Here is a 21,311-nt window from a genome sequence, read left to right as displayed (position 1 = left end):
TATGATGGGATTTGAACTCATGTTCTTTAGATTATTAGTCCAGTAACAAAACCACAGATTGAGCCATATTCTGGTGGCTAATTCCTAAAAGTCTCACTGCTCTAATTTATACATACTGTCCTGTTTACTCACTAGAACTAGATTGGGCTGTGAGTTACTGCTGCTCGGGCCCTTAACACATCCCATTTAAATGCAGCCTTATACCACGTTAACTAGAATGATGGAGAATATACAGCACAGGAACAGGTTATTTGACCCAAATAGTCTTTGCTGGTGTTGATACTTCACAGTCATCTCTCTCGTTGTCTCTCTCTCACCTCAGCTTTTGAGCATATCTTTTTATTCTCTTTTCTCTCATGTACTCATCCAGTTTCTTTTTAAAGCATCTAAGCTATTTGCCTCAATTACTTCCTGTGGGAGCGAGTTCCACATTCTAACCACTGTGAAGAAATTTCTCATTTCCCTATTGGATTTATTCATATCTAAATCAAACGCACAGTAATTCTATGCAATTTAGGTGCACAGCTGAGTCCAATTAACACAGGGAGACATGGGAAGAGACCTTGGAGTAACACTGTATTTTTCATTGGCCATGTCTCAACAATGTGGAAGGCAACAAATAAAGCTACCAAAAGATTGGTGTGTTCTGCCTGAAAACAGAATGAAAGCATCCTGAGATGATGCTCAGGCTGTGTGATGAGCATGTCCACTCACAGTTTGCATGATGTGCAAGCTACTGAAGAAGGTGCAGAGAAAAGCAGATGTAACGGGGGTTTGGGCAGGGTGTGGGTGGTGGTGACTGAGGAAAGCATTAAAATACCCAATTTCTACAGTGTAAGGAGAGGCTGTGTCTGTGTGATAAATCCAGAATGTTGCTTTAAAAAATAAAAGGCCAAAAAAATGTACAAAATGATGAAAAGCACTGTTTGAATTTAAAATCAAAGTATTTTGCAATGGGTATTTAGTATCTGGTGCAATTTGCCTTGTTTCTGTTGGTCAGTAGCACAATGGGTAGTGCTTTTAGCCACTGAGCTGGTGGGAAGATCTGTTTGTCTTTCATTTCTAGCCATTTTATTTGCTGTATAGGCAATAAAATATTGAAAACGCATGTTCAGAATTGTCTTTAAAATAGGCTTAGTGCTTTTTCCTACTTAATGCCGGTTATGGCTTACTCTCTCAATTATAATTTAGTGCCTTGTGTTTGACAGTTAAGACTACTTTCTTTCAGTCTTTTTTTGATTTCTGCTATGTAAAAGAACATTGTCTCACCAAAATTCTCTCAATACCGCAGTATTAAAGGGGTTAATCAAGATGCGGTCTCCCTACCTGGAGGAACTCTTGACCCTTGTCCTCACTGCCAGCTCAGAAACGGACACAAAGCATGCTGGTACGGATCCAGTGGCCCTGATAACCATGCTTCTTCAGGAAGGAGAAGAGTCAGCAATAAAGATGGAGATTGACGGTGACAGGTAGCTTCGGAGAAACGATGTAGGGGGTGGGTGAGGGGGGTGGAGATTATGACCGAATTGTCAGTGCAGGAGGTTGAACCAAAAGTATTTAGCCCGCAACTGTTGAGAATGAGAGGTGTCTGGCAAGCACTGTAAGAGATGGAAGGCTGCAGCTTATTTATGGGGCATTGAAGGTCAGCTGTTGCAGGCCTATGTTGTTGAGCTATCCAGCAGTCATTTGACACCTGTCACAAGCCGGTACAGCGGTTTTCCAGCTCTAGCACCCTGTCTTCAGGCTGATGGTTTGCATTGCAGGCTCTGGTATCCCCACCTCAAGGTGGTAGTGCAGGCACCGACTCCAATAAGCCCTTCATGAGCTGTAAGTCACAGAAAACGATGTACTTTCTTCAAATCAGCAGACTTGGTCTTCGAGCTGCAGGCACTGAGAGTCTCAGATTCAAGGGTTCCTTCCTTTAACTGAAAGCACTGCTCACTGGTTCTGCTGCCCCTTTCATCCTGAATGAGGTCAACTCATCTCAGCTCCAAGGCCTTGTTACTGCTCCAACCTGAGGGAGAGCAGCTGAGCAACTTGCCAAATCTTGAGTGTTGAGTGCAAGGCCCACAATCTCCAGCTTTAGGAATAGAAGGTCAAATGCTGGAAGCAGAGAAGTCCATCAGTAGCTGAAAGAGATGGATGCATTTCAGGTGGGCAACCTTTATTAAAACTGATGGTATCCCATTCCAATCATTAGCCTTTGTCTTTCAACTACTACACATCACTAGTCTTTTTTGTTTTTATTTTAGATTTCCAGTATTCAATCCATTTATTTCGGAAGCTCGGATCCTTGATAGTCAGAGGGACACTGTGCTTCACCTTGTAGATCAGCATGTTTGATTCATGGGGGAAAATGTTAGCCATTGCTACAAAGTTGTGAGGACTACTTTATCCAGAACCCCTCTCCACTTTGCCAATTATAAATCCTTCTGATACCTCCAGGTTACTCTGCAGCTTAATGCCAGCTCTGTTTCTCTTTGTTTATACAGTGCGGAGAGGCTGAAACCTGTATCAGCATCAGGGCTGTTTATTGATTGGTCTGAGCTCCTGGACCCCGAGGTCATTTCCTGCTGTCCAGACCAACAGCAGAGGCTCCTGTTTGCCGACCATAAGGTAAAGACTAATAAGATATTGAGAAACTTCAAGTGAAAATTGTATTGTATACCAAGAGCTAGGCAGCCATGCCTAATTAACTAAATGAACATCAGCAGAGTCATTAACCCTGGAGTGTTTCTGCTTCAGTTGTGTGCATTCATTGAGCTCTCTCTTTAAGCCATTTGGGGAATTTTTTTTAACTAAACAATTTAAGCAATATTTTTGTGATTAACAAACTGAAGGATGTCAGTGCTGGGGAATCGAACCTGCTTCCTATTTACTTTCTGAACCCAATGCTGGCAGTAAAAATTCTTTTGTTGGCTACAGGGCTCCATTGATGCGGTGTAAAGCTTCCTGCAGAGCCGCTGGCCTCACTGGGGAAATAGGGTTTCCCAATGTGAGTTTTCCATTTCTCCCCTGCAGTCTGGCCACTCCTGTGGCCGCCTCCTCTCCCTCCTTATTTCACAGCCGTCTGACGGCATTCCAACTTCAGCAGAGGCACTGGAAAATGAAGGGAGCGCAGTCTCTCAGTCATGCTCCAGAGGAGCCAGTACCCAGGTGGGAGCTGCTGGTGCCCAAGCAATGTATTTGACCAGTAGCTCCAGAGAGGGGCAGCTTTTACCTTTACTAGCTGCCAGTGGTTTGAGTGCTAAGACTCTCCACTCAGTTTTCCATATCTTGGCCACTAGCCAAAAACAGTTGCAAACTGTGATTTGTGAACATGTGTCCTACACGTAGATTTTTCTGTTACTCCAGTACTGTGGATTGTGCCCTGCAGTAACAGAGTCAGATTCTACAGTACTGACAGACCCTGGCTAGCTCACTTTAAAAACGGAATAAACAATTCATCCTTTGTAAAGCACTTTGGGAGAGTTCCGAAAGACATGATGAAGCGCAATGTAAATGCACATACTTTTGTTCTGTAAGTAACGAGAGCAAGAGTGAGACTACCAATTCATTGCTGAATTGTGTGCAGCTTTGATAAAGAGAAACTATTTCCACTGATGGGTCAAATCAAAAGTAAGGGGAAAGGACCTTAAAATTGGAGCTAGACCATTTTGGAGGGAAATCAGCAAGTACTTTTTCACATAAGGGTAGCAGAAATCTGGAATTCTCTTCCCCCAAAAGGTAGTGGATGCTGGGGGCTATTGAAATTTTCAAGACTAAAACCGATTTTAGTTGGGTAGGCTTATCAAGGGATATGGGTCAAAGGCAGGCAAATGGAGTTGAGAAACCTTTCAGCCATGATCTAATGAATGATAGAACAGGATCGAGGGGCTGAATGGCTGAGTTCTGTTCCTATGTAAATTTCATCATGCAAAATACAGTATTTTTAAAAAATTCATTCATGGAATGTGGGCGTCACTGGCTATGCCAGCATTTATTGGCCATCCCTAATTGCCCTTGAGAAGGTGGTGGTGAGCTGCCTTCTTGAACCGCTGCAGTCCATTTGGGGTAGGTATACCCACAGTGCTGTTAGGAAGGAAGTTCCAGGATTTTGACCGAGCGACAGTGAAGGAACGGCAATATCGTTCCAAGTCAGGATGGTGTGTGACTTGGAGGGGAACTTGCAGGTGGTGATGTTCCCATGTATTTGCTGCCCTTGTCCTTCTAGTTGGTAGAAGTCGCGGGTTTGGAAGGTGCTGTCAAAGGAGCCTTGGTGCATTGCTGCAGTGCATCTTGTAGATGGTACACACTGCTGCTTCTGTGCGTTGATGGCGGAGGGAGTGAATGTTTGTAGATGGGGTGCCAATCAAGCAGGCTGCTTTGTCCTGGATGATGTCGAGCTTCTTGAGTGTTGTTGGAGCTGCGCCCATCCAGGCAAGTGGAGAGTATTCCATCACACTCCTGACTTGTGCCTTGTAGATGGTGGACAGGCTTTGGGGGGTCAGGAGGTGAGTTACTCGCCTCAGGATTCCTAGCCTCTGACCTGCTTTTGTAGCCACGGTATTTATGTGGCTACTCCAGTTCAGTTTCTGGTCAGTGGTAGCCCCTAGGATGTTGATAGTGAGGGATTCAGCAATGGTAATGCCGTTGAATATCCAGGGGAGATGGTTAGCTTCTCTCATGTTGGAGATGGTCATTGCCTGGCACTTGTGTGGTGTGAATGTTACTTGCCACTTATCAGCCCAAGCCTGGATATTGTCCAGGTCTTGCTGCATTTCTACACGGACTGCTTCAGTATCTGTGGAGTCACGAATGGTGCTGAACATTATGCAATCATCAGCGAACATCCCCACTTCTGACCTTATGATTGAAGGAAGGTCATTGATGAAGCAGCTGAAGATGGTTGGGCCTAGGACACTACCCTGAGGAACTCCTACAGTGATGTCCTGGAGCTCAGATGATTGACCTCCAGCAACCACAACCATCTTCCTTTGCGCTAGGTATGACTCCAGCCAGCGGAGGGTTTTCCCCCTGATTCCCATTGACCTCAGTTTTGCTAGGGCTCCTTGATGCCATACTCGGTCAAATGCTGCCTTGATGTCAAGGGCAGTCACTCTCACCTCACCTCTTAAGTTCAGTTCTTTTGTCCATGTTTGAACCAAGGCTGTGATGAGGTCAGGAGCTGAGTGGCCCTGGCGGAATCCAAACTGAGCGTCACTAAGCAGGTTACTGCTAAGCAAGTGCCGCTTGATAGCACTGTTGATGACACCTTCCAACACTTTACTGATATTTGACAGTAGGCTGATGGGGCGGTAATTGGCCGGGTTGGACTTGTCCTGTTTTTTGTGTACAGGACATACCTGGGCAATTTTCCACATTGCAGGGTAGATGCCAGTGTTGTAGCTGTACTGGAACAGCTTGGCTAGGGGCGCGGCAAGTTCTGGAGCACAGGTCTTCAGTACTATTGCCAGAATATTGTCAGGGCCCATAGCTTTTGCAGTATCCAGTGCCTTCAGTCGTTTCCTGATATCACGCGGAGTGAATCGAATCGGCTGAAGTCTGGCATCTGTTATGCTGGGGACTTCAGGAGGAGGCCGAGATGGAACATCAACTCGGCACTTCTGGCTGAAGATTGTTGCAAATGCTTCAGCCTTATCTTTCGCACTGATGTGCTGGGCTCCCCCATCATTGAGGATGGGGATATTTGTAGAGCCACCTCCTCCAGTTAGTTGTTTAATTGTCCACCACATTCACAGCTGGATGTGGCAGGACTGCAGAGCTTAGATCTGATTCATTGGTTATGGGATTGCTTAGCTCTGGCTTACGCAGTTTGGCATGCAAGTAGCCCTGGGTTGTAGCTTCACCAGGTTGACACTTCATTTTGAGGTATGCCTGGTGTTGCTCCTGCACTCTTTGTTGAACCAGGGTTGGTCTCCTGGCTTGATGGCAATGGTAGAGTGGGGGATATGCCAGGCCATGAGGTTACAGATTGTGGATGAGTACAATTCTGCTGCTGCTGATGGCCCACAGCACCTCATGGATGCCCAGTTTTGCATTGCTAGATCTGTTCGAAATCTATCCCATTTAGCACGGTGATAGTGCCACACAACACGATGGACTGTATCCTCAATGTGAAGGCAGGACTTCATCTCCACAAGTACTGTGTGGTGGTCACTCCTACCAATACTGTCATGGACAGAAGCATCTGCGGCAGGCAGATTGGTGAGGACGAGGTCAAGTATGTTTTTCCCTCGTGTTGGTTCCCCCACCACCTGCCGCATACCCAGTCTAGCAGCTATGTCCTTTAGGACTCGGCCAGCTCGGTCAGTAATGGTGCTTCCGAGCCACTCTTGGTGATAGACATTGAAGTCCCCCACCCAGAGTACATTTTGTTAGTAAGGATGGCCCTTGCCACCCTCAGTGCTTCCTCCAAGTGGTGTTCAACATGGAGGAGTACTGAGTCATCAGCTGAGGGAGGGCAGTAGGTGGTAATCAGTAGGAGGTTACCTTGTCCATGTTTGACCTGATGCCATGAGACTTCGTGGGGTCCGGAGTCGATGTTGAGGATTCCCAGGGCAACTCCCTCCCTACTGTATACCACTGTGCCACCACATCTGGTGGGTCTGTCCTGCCGGTGAGACAGGACATACCCGGGGATGGTGATGGCAGTGTCTGGGACATTGTCTGTAAGGTATGATTCTGTGAGTATGACTTTGTCAGGCTGTTGCTTGACTAGTCTGTGGGACAGCTCTCCCAACTTTGGCACCAGCCCCCAGATGTTAGTAAGGAGGACTTTGCAGGGTCGACAGGGCTGGGTTTGCCGTTGTCGTTTCCGGTGCCGAGGTTGATGCTGGGGTGCTTTGTCCGGTTTCATTCCTTATTGACTTTATTGCGGTTTAATACAACTGAGAGGCTTGCTAGAACATTTCAGACGGCATTTAATAGTCAACCACATTGCTGTGGGTCTGGAGTCCCCATTTGCCTGGGTCTCCAGGTTACTCGGGCCCATATGCAGCAAGACCTCGACAACATATAGGTGGCAAGTTATATTGGCGCCACACAAGTACCAGGCAGTGACCAACTCAAACAAGAGAGAATCCAACCATCTCCCCTTGACATTCAGTGGCATTACCATCGCTGAATCACCTGCTATTATCATCCTGGGATTTACCATTGACCAGAAACTGAATTGGAGCAGCCACATAAATACTGTGGCTACAAGAGCAGGTCAGAGGATGGGAATTCTGTAACGAGTAACTCACCTGCTGACTCCCCAAAGCCTGTCCACCATCTACAAAGCACAAGTCTGGAGTGTGATGGAATACTCTCCACTTGCCTGGGTGAGTGAGGCTCCGAGAACACTCAGGAAGCTTGACACCATCCAGGACAAAGCAGCCCACTTGATTGGCACCCCATCCACCTCCTTGAACATTCACTCCCTCCACCACCAACGCACAGTGGCAGGAGTGTGTACCGTATATAAGATGCACTCCAGCAACTCACCAAGGCTCCTTCAACAGCACCTTCCAAACCCATGACTCTTGCACCTAGAAGAACAAGGGCAGCAGATACATGGGAACACCACCACCTGCATGTTCGCCCCCAAGCTACACACCATCCTGACTTGGAACTATATCGCCGTTCCTTCACTGTCGCTGGGTCAAAATCCTGGAACTCCATCCCAAACAGCACTGTGGGTGTACCTGTACCAGATGGACTGCAGCGGTTCAAGAAGGCAGCTCACCACCACCTTCTCAAGGGCAATTATGGATGGGCAACAAATGCTGGCCTGGCCAGTGACGCCCACATCCGATGAAACGAATTTTTAAAAAAAACTACCACTATGCCACTGCCTGCTCCTACTTCCAGACCTGGTGTCTGCTTCAATCCAGAGAAAACAGTTATGTCAGTGTTCCATCTGAACAATAACACCATCGGGAAAGAACACTATTTTCTTCTGTGGAAGTCAACTTACCCGTGACCCCTACCCAAAATACCTATGTGTCGCCTTGGACAGAACTCTTGCCTTATCTCATCAACACTGGCTGAAAAGTAAAAACCAGGGAGAACCTGGTCAGGAAACTTGCTGGAACATCATGGGGAGCATAGCCAGAACACCGCCCTTGTGTACTCTGCTACAGAATACTGCTCTGCCTCATGGTCCTGACGGCGCTACACAAAGATTGTGGACATTCAGCTAAACGCTGTCATGAGAACAGTGTCAGGGGCACTTAAAGCCACTCCAGCTGAGTGGCTCCTGGTGCTGTCGCACATTACCCCACCTGCCATTCGCCGTGATGCCATCATGCTCCATGAGATGGAAAAAGTCATGAACAACATCGAACTTCCCATTCATAAAGACTTGAAAAATCCACCAAGAAAGCATTTAAAATTGTGCCGGCCATTTTGGGAAACAGCAGCTAATATTCTTGCAGCTGGTATCACCCCACTATCCAAATGGAAGGAATTGTGGGATGGATGCAGCATAAAAACCCAACATCACATCACTGACCCAACAGCAGAGGTCCCAGGATTCAATCTCCCTCAAAGATGTGGACAGCGTTCAAATGAATCCACACTGGACATCGACGGTACAGCCGTAAATGGAAGATGAGGGACGACCCAAAGTGCAATTGTGGTCATGAGTCCCTAACCATGGAACACATCCCATCAACCTGCTCACTAAGATCTGTGCAGGAGGCACCTCATTTCTCCACTTGGCATCTCCGGACGCCATCAAATGAATAGTCAAACTAGACATCCCATTGTAAGCTTTTCCTGTCATACGAAAGTAGTAGACTGTTGGCCAACGTTATATTACTATGTATACTCGTGCTAATTTAGAAATTAATTTGCCAGTGTATTAAGATTAGAATGAAGGGGTAAAATTGTAGAATTTTTTTTAAATTTTGACTTTGTTCAGTAGTAACTTTGTGTGGTTAGATACCCAGGATGCGAGGCATCTTTAGGCCTTGTGTTAATCTGACTGAGCTCTGCATTGTCTCCAGATGTTAGGTCAGCTAGGATTGCAGCTGCTTTCATTCCGACCCTACCTTCTGGCTGTCCTGATCCACCAGTCAAACTGGACCACGCTGCACCGGTGCATCAGCATTCTGCTGAGCAAGCATGGGGAGCTCAGGTGAGTCATGCCTGCAGGCACAAACCAAGAGCTCAGGTGTATGAGACTCTGCAAGCAGATAAAAGGGGAGTTTGGCTCACTGAACAACAGCGATGACACTTCACATTGTTAAATGGGAGGTCTTATTTAATTAGTTCGACATTTTGTTAGTTAATTCAGAAAAATTGAAAATGCCTGCACAAATATGTATACACATGCAGGCACGGATGCTTAGATGCAGGGACTGACATATGGACACACAGACACTAAATAAAGCCAGTTCCGAAGAAGGGTCACTGACCCGAAACGTTAACTCTGCCTCTCTCTCCACAGATGCTGCCAGACCTGCTGAGTATTTCCAGCATTTCTTGTTTTTATTTCAGATTTCCAGCATCCGCAGTATTTTGCTTTTATTAACTAAATAAAGCTTGCTGGAGCAGTGTCAAATCTTGGAAGCACAATTGCTGCCGTCCAATCTTTTTAAAAAAGCTCCACCTGATTTGCTGTCCTGAACCAATTGTTCTAATTTCCTAATACTTTGTCTGTTAACATAATCTCTTCACCAAACTGAACAATTAATGTAGAAACTTTTTCTCTTTCTCGTGTTCTCTCTCGCTCACTCTTTCTTGCTCGCTCTTTCTCTCTTTCCTTCTTTCCTTATATCTTTCAGGTGACCACTGCCTAAATTCTTTCCTTTTAATTGCAGGCTTGACCCCACAGCCTGTCTGGATTTTCTCTGGGCCTGTGTGCACATTCCGAGAATCTGGCAAGGACGTGACCAAAGAACCCCACAGGTAGGATTCTGAATGGGCTGACATGGGAGAACAGCCAGTAACTCTGTTCAGGTCACTGACCGAGTAAATTTGGGAATAGCACTAATTCACGAGAGGCATGAATTCACAAGGATTTTTAAAGAATGCTGGGTCGGTTCTCAGAGGTCTGGATTAAATGTGTAGAATAGAAAAGTACAGTCTGCTGACTTCATTCTGAGTCACTGGAATGATCTTGGACCAATATAGTTTTAAAATTAGAGCTCAGCTGTTCAGGGGCAATGTCAAGATGCACTTCTTCATACAAGGGACAGTAGAAATTTGGACCTCTTTCCCCAAAAAGCTGTTGAGACTGGGAGTCAATTAAAAACTTCAAAATAAGATCAATACAGTTTTTGTTAGGTCAGGGTATTAAGGGATATGGAACCATGGCGTGTAGACAAATCAGCCAGAATCTCTCTGAACGGTGGGACAGGCTAGAGGGGCTGAATGGTCTGCTCCTGTTCCTATGGACTTGTTGATGGCCAATACTGGACATAACTTGGAAGCAGCCTTCAGTGGAAGCAAAAACAGAAAATGCTGGAAATACTCAGCAGGTCTAGCAGCATCTGTGGAGCGAGAAACAGAGTTAACTGACCTTTTTATTGGAAGCAGTTCTGCAATATGGTGCCTTGCAAAATCACCCCATTTTGCACGGCAAAGCGAGTTTGAAACCCCAGCATCAATTTTAGAACATCTACACAAACACGGGCTCCACTAGCAGCAGGGAATGAAACCAGCTCATGAGGCAGTATTTTGGAACAGGAGCAGACCATTCAGCCCTCAAGCCTGTTCCACAATTCAGTGAGATCATGACTGATCTATATCTTAACTCCATACCCTTTCAAACCCTGTCTAGCAAAAATCTAGACAAACACCTTCTATCGTGCCTTGGAAGGTTTCACTTTATTACAAAAAGGGTACAAGACTGCTACAGGAATGATAGAAATTGTCTGTTGCGGCGTGTGTCTAAACAGTGACATTAGTCTCCCTAATGCAATGTGGCTAAGCAAAAGGCCCCATGCGAGTAGGTTCCTGACTCTCTCAACTAATCTAAATTAAAAGCAAGTTAACAAAATCGTGAGAAGTGCAAGTAGTGCACTGGGGTTCATTTCTAGTGGAATAGAAGTGAAAAGTAGAGAAGTTGTGTTAAACTTTACAACTGATAAGTACTTTTGAGGTGTAGTCGCTGTTATGATATAGGAAACGCGGCAGTCAATTTGCACGCAGTGAGATCCCACAAGCAGCCCTTCTCCCTGCCCACCCAACAATGTATCATTGGCATGCATTATTGTTGTCTGATTTGGGTCTGTAGCTACCATGTGTATACCATTTTAGAAACACACCGAGGAGTATGTGCTGCGCTTGAAGAAGGCGGAACTCATCAGCCTGGTGGATATCATTCTTTCGGAGTCCGAAGTGAGAAACTGCAATGGGTCACATGCCAAGAAGTCTGCTGAGGATCTCGCAGGAACTCTCATCCAGTCACGGGTCCCCCTGCTGCTCAGCTGTTGCCATGGCAATTTGGATAATGTCAAGAAAGTGACTGAATATTTGATCAGTTGTATCAAGCAATGGGGAGACTGGTAAAAAAAAAAAACAAGCCTTCATGATTGATAACTGTTTGATAGTCTGGTACATGGACATTAATTAATTCCTTAGCTTGTTAAACGTTTCAGAAGTAAGACTTAACAGGGAGCCATGTTACTATTTAGTACAACAACTTGGTACAATTCTTTGTTGACAGACTATATCAGAAGCCACCTATACAGATATGAGTGCACAGAACTTGGTTAGGTGCTGCATGTTAGGGATAAATTTATTCATTCCTTAGGTGCTGTATAGATGCCTAGGACACCGTAGACCACACAGGGCCCATTCCCTGTTTTGATTTATTTATTCAGAGATACAGCACTGAAACAGGCCCTTCGGCCCACCGAGTCTGTGCCGACCAACAACCACCCATTTATACTAACCCTACAGTAATCCCATATTCCCTACCACCTACCTACACTAGGGGCAATTTACAATGGCCAATTTACCTGTCAACCTGCAAGTCTTTGGCTGTGGGAGGAAACCGGAGCACCCGGCGAAAACCCACGCGGTCACAGGGAGAACTTGCAAACTCTGCACAGGCAGTACCCAGAATCGAACCCGGGTCCCTGGAGCTGTGAGGCTGCGGTGCTAACCACTGCGCCACTAATAATAATGTTTGTCAACAGCACCGACTTATACTCTACTCTTTTAGTTCAGAAATGGCTGCTTGCATTTTTCTTTGGAGTTTTGTGCAGGTTGGCTGTAGGGGCCTCAATATATCAAGTTGAATTTGGCCCGGCCTGTCATATCATCCCCTGTGGTGATTTGCCCAATGATGTTCACAGTCTAAGCTCACAGTTAAAAGAAAGAACATCCATTTATATTGTGCCTTTCAACTCCCAAAGCACTTTTCAGCCAATGAAGTACTATTTGAGTGTAGTCACTATAGGAAACATGGCATCCAATTTGAGCACAGCGAGGCCCCATAAACTGCAATCCAATAATGACCAGAACATGTTTTTGTTGCCGTGTTGTTGAGGGATCAATATTGGCCAGGACAACAGGAAGAATCCCCCTACTCTTTTTTTGTTTCCAAAGTAGCATCATGCCCTCTAGAGAGGGCAGAGGATGCCTCGGTTTAACATCAAATCCAAAAGGAGTCACCTCTGGCAGTGCAGCATTCCCTCAGTAATGCACTGATGTGTCAGCCTAGATTACGTGCTCAAATCTGTTGAATGGGGCTTGAACTCACAAACTTCTGACTCAGAGGTGAGAGTGCCACCAGTGTTGAGTTGAGATGTCCAGCTGTCATAGAGAGTCATAGTCATACAGCACTGAAACAGGCCCTTCAGCCCACCGAGTCTGTGCCGGCCATCAACCACCCATTTATACTAATCCTACAATAATCCCATATTCCTACCACATCCCCACCTTCCCTCAATTCTCCTACCACCTACCTACACTAGAAGCAATTTACCTATCAACCTGCAAGTCTTTGGCTGTGGGAGGAAACCAGAGCACCCAGCAGAAACCCACGCGGTCACAGGGAGAACTTGCAAACTCCACACAGGCAGTACCCAGAACCGAACATGGGTTGCTGGAGTTGTGAGGCTGCGGCGCTAACCACTGCGCCGCCCCCATACCTGTGTGAGGTACTGGAAGGCTGTTGGCACCCAGGGAACTGTACCCCAGCACGAACCAGCACTATCTAGTCAGGAAGGAGAGAAAATTGCAGGGGCATGAAAAAGATAAGCAGCTTCACACTGACACAAGGCGTGCAGCATTAAGTGTTTCCTCAAATGAATTTCTCAGAAACTGAAGGAGTGACAAACTTGAGACGTGCATTATCTTAATCTACAGAATGTCTTGTTTAATTAGGCATAAATTATCAACATCTACCCAATATTTGGCCACTAGAGTTTCAAGTAAAGATGGATTCTGGGGTCGTGTTCAATTAAAATTTTAATTGAAAGTTGAATGTGACTTTATTCCGAAGAATTGTCAATTTATGAGCTTGAAAGAAGCATAACTTCACAAAGGATTATCATGTCTGCGTGGGTCAAAGGATTTAAACGATAAATGTGAGAAATATGAATGCTTTATTCATTTCTAAATTTAACACTTGCATCAGGAGGGAGGCGAGGGCTGCTATTGTAATACTGCATGTGTATTTGTGGCAAGTAAACAGGTGGTACTCATCCCAGGCTCCATAAGTATGTGAGTCGTTCCATTGTAGGTTAACAAGAAAAACTGCACAAAGAACGTTAATGAGTCGAAGTTGGATTATGCAAATTATTATAATAATGGAATTAGGAGTTGCATGCTTCAGTGCTAAAGGTAGATTACTATATAACTGCAGTCCTTTCCTAAACACTTCATCCTGTTCAGTATTAAACAGTAGGGAACATTTGATCTGCAGAAAGTGCTTACTTGAATTGCCACCATTCCTTGCCTTTCCTTCCCCTCCTGCTTAGTGTTGACTCCTGCTGGGTGCCATACCTCACCTAGGTGGTCATTCTTCATGTGAGCTGTTGAAATATTGGGGTATCACAGCCTGGCCTAGTTCTCACCCACTTCTAGCAGGGTCTGCTTTACAGGGAGCCTGGCAAGTCCTTCCCCTGGCTAGTCGCAAAGTTTCAAAGTCTAAATACTGATATTTTAAAAATGGAAAGTACTCTGGATTAAACACAAAGCACTGCCCGTAAAACCTACCTCTTTGACCAAGCTTTCAATCGCCTGTCCTAATATTTCCGAATGTGGCTCAGTGTCAATTTTTGTTTGATAATCTGTGAAATATCTTAGGACGATATACTATGTTAAAGACGCTACACAAATATAATCCCATTCCCATTATTTAAATCAATTTATATTACAGTCCCACATTCAGAAACCAAGAGCAATGAAGTATATATCCGTATGACTGGCGGAGCACTCTCTGGATTTGTAATGGTACTTTCCTTCCTAGCTGAAGTGACGTGGTGGGTCTTCCGAACGCTGGAATTCCCAGCACAAAATAGCAAATGTGTCCTTTCATGTATTTCACTGTTTCTGGGACTATTATAGATTGAAGATACTTACTGTTGCTGCCCAGGGTATGGCTCCTTTTAGTATATGATGAAAGAATCCTGCCTATTAGTTAAGACTACCACAGTGGTCAATTACTGAATGGTATTTTTCTGTATCCTTCCTGTGTACAGCAGTGTGATGGGCAAGCGTTGTCAGAATCTGCTGCTTCAAATATACTTCCAGGTTGCAGAGGTTATCCGTCACGTCAGTCTCCCAGACTCGGTGCTAAGCAGTGATGGCACTGCTGATGGAAGTACCTGCAAGGTATGAATTATTTACGAACGGTTTCCTCCTCAGACGTATCGCCTTTCAGAACGATCAGCATCAGTGCCGTCATGGTGAGGGTTTCATAGAATCATACAGAACAGATATGGACCATATGGCCCATTGTGCCTGTGCTAGCTCTTTGAAAAGGCTATCTAAATAGTCCCACTCCCCTGTTCTTTCCCCATAGCCCTGCACATGTTTCCCTTCAAGAATATATCCAATTCCATTTCTACTGTTACTGTTGAATCTGCTTCCACCACCCTTTCAGGCAGTGCATTCCAGATGATCACAAGTCGCTGAGTTTAAAAAAAAAAGTTTATCAAGAGCAGCCCTTGGAATACATTACAAAAACAGATATCCTATAAGCTATTCTTTACAGAGCATAATGTTTAAAAATTGCTAAAGAACACACTGTCTTATATACTCCTCTCTGAGGAAACTGTATCAGTGACAGGTTTTGTAAGAAATGACGATTTCATGTACTGCACTCCTAGTACAGTATGTTTGTGCAGCTATTACAAGTTATCAAGTACAGTGCTCTATGTAACAAGCTGCCCTCTTTACTGTTGTAAGTGTGACAGAATTGTATTGCAGCTTAAATATTAAGCCATCTATACAAAAGAATCACCTTCAGGGCAAACTAGTTATTCATAATAAAAAAGCAAAATACTGCAGATGCTGGATATCTGAAATAAAAACAAGAAATGCTGTAAATACTCAGCAGATCTGGCAGCATCTGTGGAGAGAGAAGCAGAGCTAACGTTTCAGGTCAGTGACCTTTCATCAGAATGGTTATTCATAATACTAAGTACATCACCTGGATTATGCTGCTGTCTAGCACTTAACAGATCTGCACCGAGTCTACGTTATTCCTACTATATTGGCAGTAAGCCGCAGCGCTGTACTGTCCTAGGTGAATTTCAAGAGTACATTCCTGTTAACTTGAGTTCTGACCATGAATGATATGTTATCCCTGAGGTTGGTTTCTGGATACTGGAACAGTCCCATGCGAGCAGGCTTTACAAGTATGTTTCCTTCTTTCCCAGCTGGACGCACTAGTGCATCGGTTGCTGACGCTGCTCGCAGACACCAGTGACTCAAAGATGTCAGAGACTCGCATGGCTGATGCCAACATGGCCTGCAGAAAGTTGGCAGTGGCACATCCGGTTTTATTACTTAGGTATTAATGGCTCACTTTTAAAGGATTCTTTTATTATGATAGTTAAAGGGCTCATTTTTGTTTCAACATTTCTCTGATGCCCAGGTTGTTTGCTCCTGATCTTCACCTCTAGCGTCTGACTCTCACTCTCTTAACCTTTCTTGTCTCTTTTATCAATGCCACTGCAATCATTCCTTCTCTGAGCTTCTCTTGGATGGGTGGGCGGGCAGATGCTCCAAGGGTAGTGGCAGATGGATTTTGGTCCCAGTCTTCCACCAATGTGATTTGTTCCTCTCTCCACAAACCAAGCACACCTTTCCAAACAAAAATTGGTTACAAATTGACGTTCTACCATTCCATGGTCGAATACATTGGTCGTGAACCCACTGTAGTAGCCGTCACTCTTGCCTTCCTATGTATTGGAAGTCTTTTGATTGTAATCTGTTTTTAACAATGGAAATGTGGCTTAGCAGGAATAAATGAAGAGCTATAATAGCCAATCAGCTATTTCCATTGTTTTGCATCGACTGGAATCAATAGATTTGTTGTTGGGCAAGGATATCAAGGGATATGGAGCAACGACAAGTAAATGGGGTTGAGGTACAGATCTGTCATGATCTGACTGAGTGCTGGAAGGGGCTCAAGGGGCTGAATCGTGCTTTTTTTTTTTAACTTTTCAGACACTTGCCTATGATTGCTGCCCTGTTGCATGGACGAGTTCACTTGAATTTCCAGGAGTTCCGCCAGCAGAACCATTTGACCTTTTTCCTGCATGTTCTGGGGATCCTGGAGCTGTTACAGCCATATATATTTCAGAGTGAACACCAGGGGGCGATGCAGGACTGCCTTCTCTCCTTCATACTACTCCTGCAGGTCAGTGGGATGCTGGCTGGAATATTGGGAGTCCTTTCGCAGCTTATTCAATCAAAGTGCGGTCCTCCTGCAGGGAGAAACATTTAGAGTTTCAGCATGAATTCAGCTGGTTAAATAAATTACCCAAGTGTATAATCTGGGAGACCCTTGATTCACCCCTCCCTGCTCTGGCCTGTACTGAGTTGTCTGGTCACAGCTGGGCGCAGTAGGTGGAACACTTTATTTGGCCTCAGTTACCTGGGCTAGGAAGGTGATCAGTCTGCTTGTGTGTGTACTAAGCTGTAAAATGCTTATTAATGGGCGTCAGGTGAAAATGGATTTGAGTTCATAGTGAAGCTTCCCATTTCGAATAGGGCTCTATTGTAAGAGATATTGGCTTACTCCTGATCCTTTCCGTCCCTTGGGCCTGACCCGTCATTTAATTAGATAATGAGCGATTTGTATCTGAATCCTCAACCTGCTTTGGTTCTGTAACCCTTAATATCCTTGCCTAAAAAAAAATTTATAAATCTCAGTTTTAAATTGACCACCCCCACCACCAATTTCCACCTCAACCTCAACTGCTTTTTGGAGGAGAGAATTCCAGATTTTCACCTTCCTTTGTGTGTAGAAGTACTTCCTGACATCGCCCCTGAACTGCTTACCTCTAATTATGAAGTTATGCCCCCTGTTCTGGACTCCCCCACCAGAGGAGATAGTTTCGATAACCCTATCAACTCCTTTAATCATCTTAACCACCTCAATTAGATCACCCCCTAATCTTCTATCTTCGAGGGAATAGCTTCCAATAGCTTAATTACTGGGGAGGTGGGGAGCTGATATGGCAAATAAGATTAGCTAAAGTTGGAATTTTGAAGTCTTACTCTGCTGCTTTTATTACAACAATGTGCATTTAATTAGCACCTTTAATGTTGTAAAATGTCCCAAGGAGCTTCACAGAAGCATTATCAAACAAGATCTGACACCGAGCCATATTATTCGTTCATGGGATGTGGGCGTCGCTGGCTAGGCCAGCATTTATTGTCCATCCCTAATTATAATCAGAGGGTTAGATAGGGTGGATAGTGAGAGTCTTTTTCCTCGGATAGTGATGGCAAACACGAGGGGACATAGCTTTAAGTTGCGGGGTGATAGATATAGGACAGATGTCAGAGGTAGTTTCTTTACTCAGAGAGTAGTAGGGGCGTGGAACGCCCTGCCTGCAACAGTAGTAGACTCGCCAACTTTAAGGGCATTTAAGTGGTCATTGGATAGACATATGGATGAAAATGGAATAGTGTAGGTCAGATGGTTTCACAGGTCGGCGCATCATCGAGGGCCGAAGGGCCTGTACTGCGCTGTAATGTTCTATGTTCTATCCCTAATTATCCTTGAGAAGGTGATGGTGAGCTGCCTTCTTTTTAAGAGTCAACCACATTGCTGTGGCCTGGTGTCACATGTAGGCCAGACCAAGTAAGGATAGCAGGTTTCCTTCCCTGAAGGGCATTGGTGAACCACATGGATTTTACAACAATTGACAATGGTTTCATGGTCACCATTAGATGAGCTTTTCCAGATTTATTAATTGAATTCAAACTTCATCTGCCATGGTGGGATTCGAGCCCATGTCCCCAGAACATTTGCCTAGCCCTCAGGATTACTAGTCTAGTGACATTGCCACTGCCTCTCCTTCCAACTAAGACTGGTGAGGTAGATTTTAAGAACAGTGCTTTGTGTTTAATCCTGAGTTCTTGCCATTTTAAAATATCAGTATCTAGACTTTCGAATTGTGCAGCAGAAGTATATTTGCTGTCGCCATTTGAAATGAGCAACCTTGTTTGAGGATCATCATATCGATGAGCTATCCAGTTTATCTGATCAGCAGCTGAGAAATACAGACTCTGAGGACCATGGGTTCAGTCTTTGGATTGCACTGGGTTTGCAGATCTCAGCCAGCACAGTATTGGGGTGCGATGCAACAGGTTCAGAGAGAGAAGACTCGGGTCAGGACTTCTGATTGCTATCCAGCCACTCCTGACAAAATGCATAGGTTGCTGCTGAGGGCGGAATCTGTCTTGGCTGCAGTGGTACCTAGTTAAATAGCTGGAAGGCACAGACTGCCACAACTCGGAAATGAATGGCTAACGGCGCTAGAAAGTGGCCAGTTGCTGTGGAAGTGTACCTCAGCTTGAGTATGTAATCGGAGGAGAGCAATAAATTGGTGAGTGTGGGAGGGGGGGAATGCATCAAGTCTCAGCATTCCTGCATTGATTGTCGATGGATAATTTTGACCACTTTTTTTTAACAGAATTATGGGAAGTATTCAAGACTGTTTGTTTCCTTCATCAATAAGTCTGTGCATTTTATTCACAAGTTTATCACGTACAATGCAGCAGCAGCTGTCCCATTCCTTCAGAAACATTCGGATGTTCTCCAGTGAGTATTCCTTTTGCTTTATTGAAAGTGAAATATTGGAAGGAGGGGTTAAGGAAGAATGCATTATTAGTGAGGACCGTTGTCTCAGAAGGTCCCTTTCTCACTGCATCTCATTGTGTATAGGAACTACACAATGTTATTAAGGTTTTATCTGAATGTTAATCATGGGCCGCAATGCAAACATCAGAACTCGAGACCTGATCCCACCACCTGCTGGCCCTGTGTCTGGCTTTGGGTGGGAGTGGGGAAGGGGCAGCTACTTGGTTGATGCTGGACCAGGGAATGAATGACAGCTGCAGAGCAACATTCAGAAATAGGTGGAGTGCAGGTTCGGCCAAGTGGGCTAGTGGTGGAACTCCAGATTTGGCCAATTGGGCAGAAAAGGGACAAAATTGGGAATTGAGGAATGCAACTTGACCTGGTCTGAATACCTAACCAAGAGTCGCAGAGACCTGAAGGTGAGGGTTGGAGGTTCCTGGGAGTGGAATGGAGGCAGTCTTCCAAAGCCACTTTGGCCAACCTCAAAATGATTGGGGGAGAGACTTGGGGTCACGACCCCTCCACTGGCCCGACCACTGGGTGATTGAGCCAGTAATGGATGAGGGCAGAGCATTGCTCAGGACCTTGCCCAGAGTGGAAATGTGTGGTGAGATTGAGGTCAAATTCTGAATTTCTACCAAGAAAAACTAAAAAAGAACAGTTAAATTCTTGCAAAGGCAAGACTGCCCTCACAATGGTGAGGGCAGTCTTTCACATCTGAGGCTTGAACGTGCTAATTTGCAGCAGGCAATGTGTTGCAAGATGAAGTTGACTGACACATGTTTACATGTCGGGCAGGAACAGAATCTGTCCAGCAGTCATGTTTGCATGACCAATGCATATGCATGACCAAGGGTCACACAAGTCGAGTGAGATGCCAGTGACTAGTGGAAGTGTATCTGAGGACAAATTTGAGAATACAATACCCCTGGCCTTTACATAGGGTAAATGGTCACTCATATCATGTCAAACTGGCTGGGTCTTTTTGAGCAAAGCTATGGTGCTCTAGCAAAGAAAGACATACATTTCTGTAGCATTTTTCAAATGTCACTACGTGTAACAAGAGATTCACCGGATTCTGTGCTGTGCCAAACTATTTGCCGCATCTCTTACTTGATGTCAGTGCAAAGCAAATCTGCAGCAATGATGTTCCACAAACTGAATTTATTGATCTGGGCTGGGGAGGTAGGTGCTAAACTGTGACTGGCTGCTGTACAGCAATGACTGGCTCAGCAGCTGCCTGAGAGTAGTTGCACTTACTTCTCAAGTATGAACACTGGGAGGCCAGGGCAGGGAAGAAAGTGCCTTTGAAAAAAAAAATGAGAGCCTTTAGAGGAAGTCTGTTTCCCTTCACTGCCCTATCCCCACCCAATCAATTGAAATACAAAGTCTCTTTTAAAAAAACTAACCTCTTTCTTTTGACACATCGCACAGTTACCTGTCACGGGAATACCCGGAGATGGCTCTACTGAAGTCTCTGCTGGCTGGACTAACGCTCCCAACCCGGGGTGGGATAATTGAGGAGAATGCAGAGGACGAGGATGGGGGTGAGTGCTCGTCTACTCCTGATTAATATCCTGATGGAAAGCAAGTGTATTTAAGCCATTGCCAATGGTGATGGGTTGGCAGTGGTTGAGGGGGAGGGGTTTGTGTACCTGTAATGGAATCATCTGTTACAAAATCCAGCTCTACCATGCCAGTATTAGTCCAGTATCCTTCCAAAACTCTGCAGAGACGTTAGTAAGTTTGTACTATAGGACTTGGAAACAAAAAGAAAAACAGAAAGACTTGCATTTATATAGCCTTGACCTTGGGCCACCCCAATGTGCTTTAGAGCCATTGAAGTGTAGTCACTGTTGTAATGTAGGAAACATGGCAGCCAATTTGCACACAGCAAGCTCCCATAAACAGTAATGTAATAATGACCAGATAATCTTTTCTCGTGATGTTGGTTGGTTAAGGGATAAATATTAGCTGGAACACCGGGGAGAATTTCCTTGATCATCTTTGAAATAATGGCATGGGATCCTTTACATCCACCTCA

The 21,311-nt window shown here is 45.0% G+C and overlaps 1 protein-coding gene across 2 annotated transcripts in view; it reads left to right on the top strand.

Annotated features, from left to right (window-relative positions):
- Positions 1-21,311, top strand: part of ints1 (integrator complex subunit 1) — a 111,925-nt gene that overhangs the window by 68,599 nt on the left and 22,015 nt on the right. For both annotated transcript variants that reach the window (XM_068055879.1, XM_068055880.1), the window contains exons 34-43: positions 1,292-1,469; positions 2,493-2,616; positions 8,994-9,124; positions 9,810-9,897; positions 11,251-11,498; positions 14,646-14,778; positions 15,828-15,961; positions 16,621-16,813; positions 19,101-19,228; positions 20,702-20,814. In XM_068055879.1, coding sequence (XP_067911980.1) covers positions 1,292-1,469; positions 2,493-2,616; positions 8,994-9,124; positions 9,810-9,897; positions 11,251-11,498; positions 14,646-14,778; positions 15,828-15,961; positions 16,621-16,813; positions 19,101-19,228; positions 20,702-20,814 — 1,470 coding nt within the window. The remainder of the gene's footprint in view (positions 1-1,291; positions 1,470-2,492; positions 2,617-8,993; positions 9,125-9,809; positions 9,898-11,250; positions 11,499-14,645; positions 14,779-15,827; positions 15,962-16,620; positions 16,814-19,100; positions 19,229-20,701; positions 20,815-21,311) is intronic.

Source organism: Heterodontus francisci, chromosome 24 (assembly GCF_036365525.1).
Source record: "Heterodontus francisci isolate sHetFra1 chromosome 24, sHetFra1.hap1, whole genome shotgun sequence".
NCBI classification, from domain to species: Eukaryota; Metazoa; Chordata; class Chondrichthyes; order Heterodontiformes; family Heterodontidae; genus Heterodontus; species Heterodontus francisci.
Note: the sequence above shows the minus strand (reverse complement) of the source record. Positions and strands in the feature narration are given on the sequence as shown.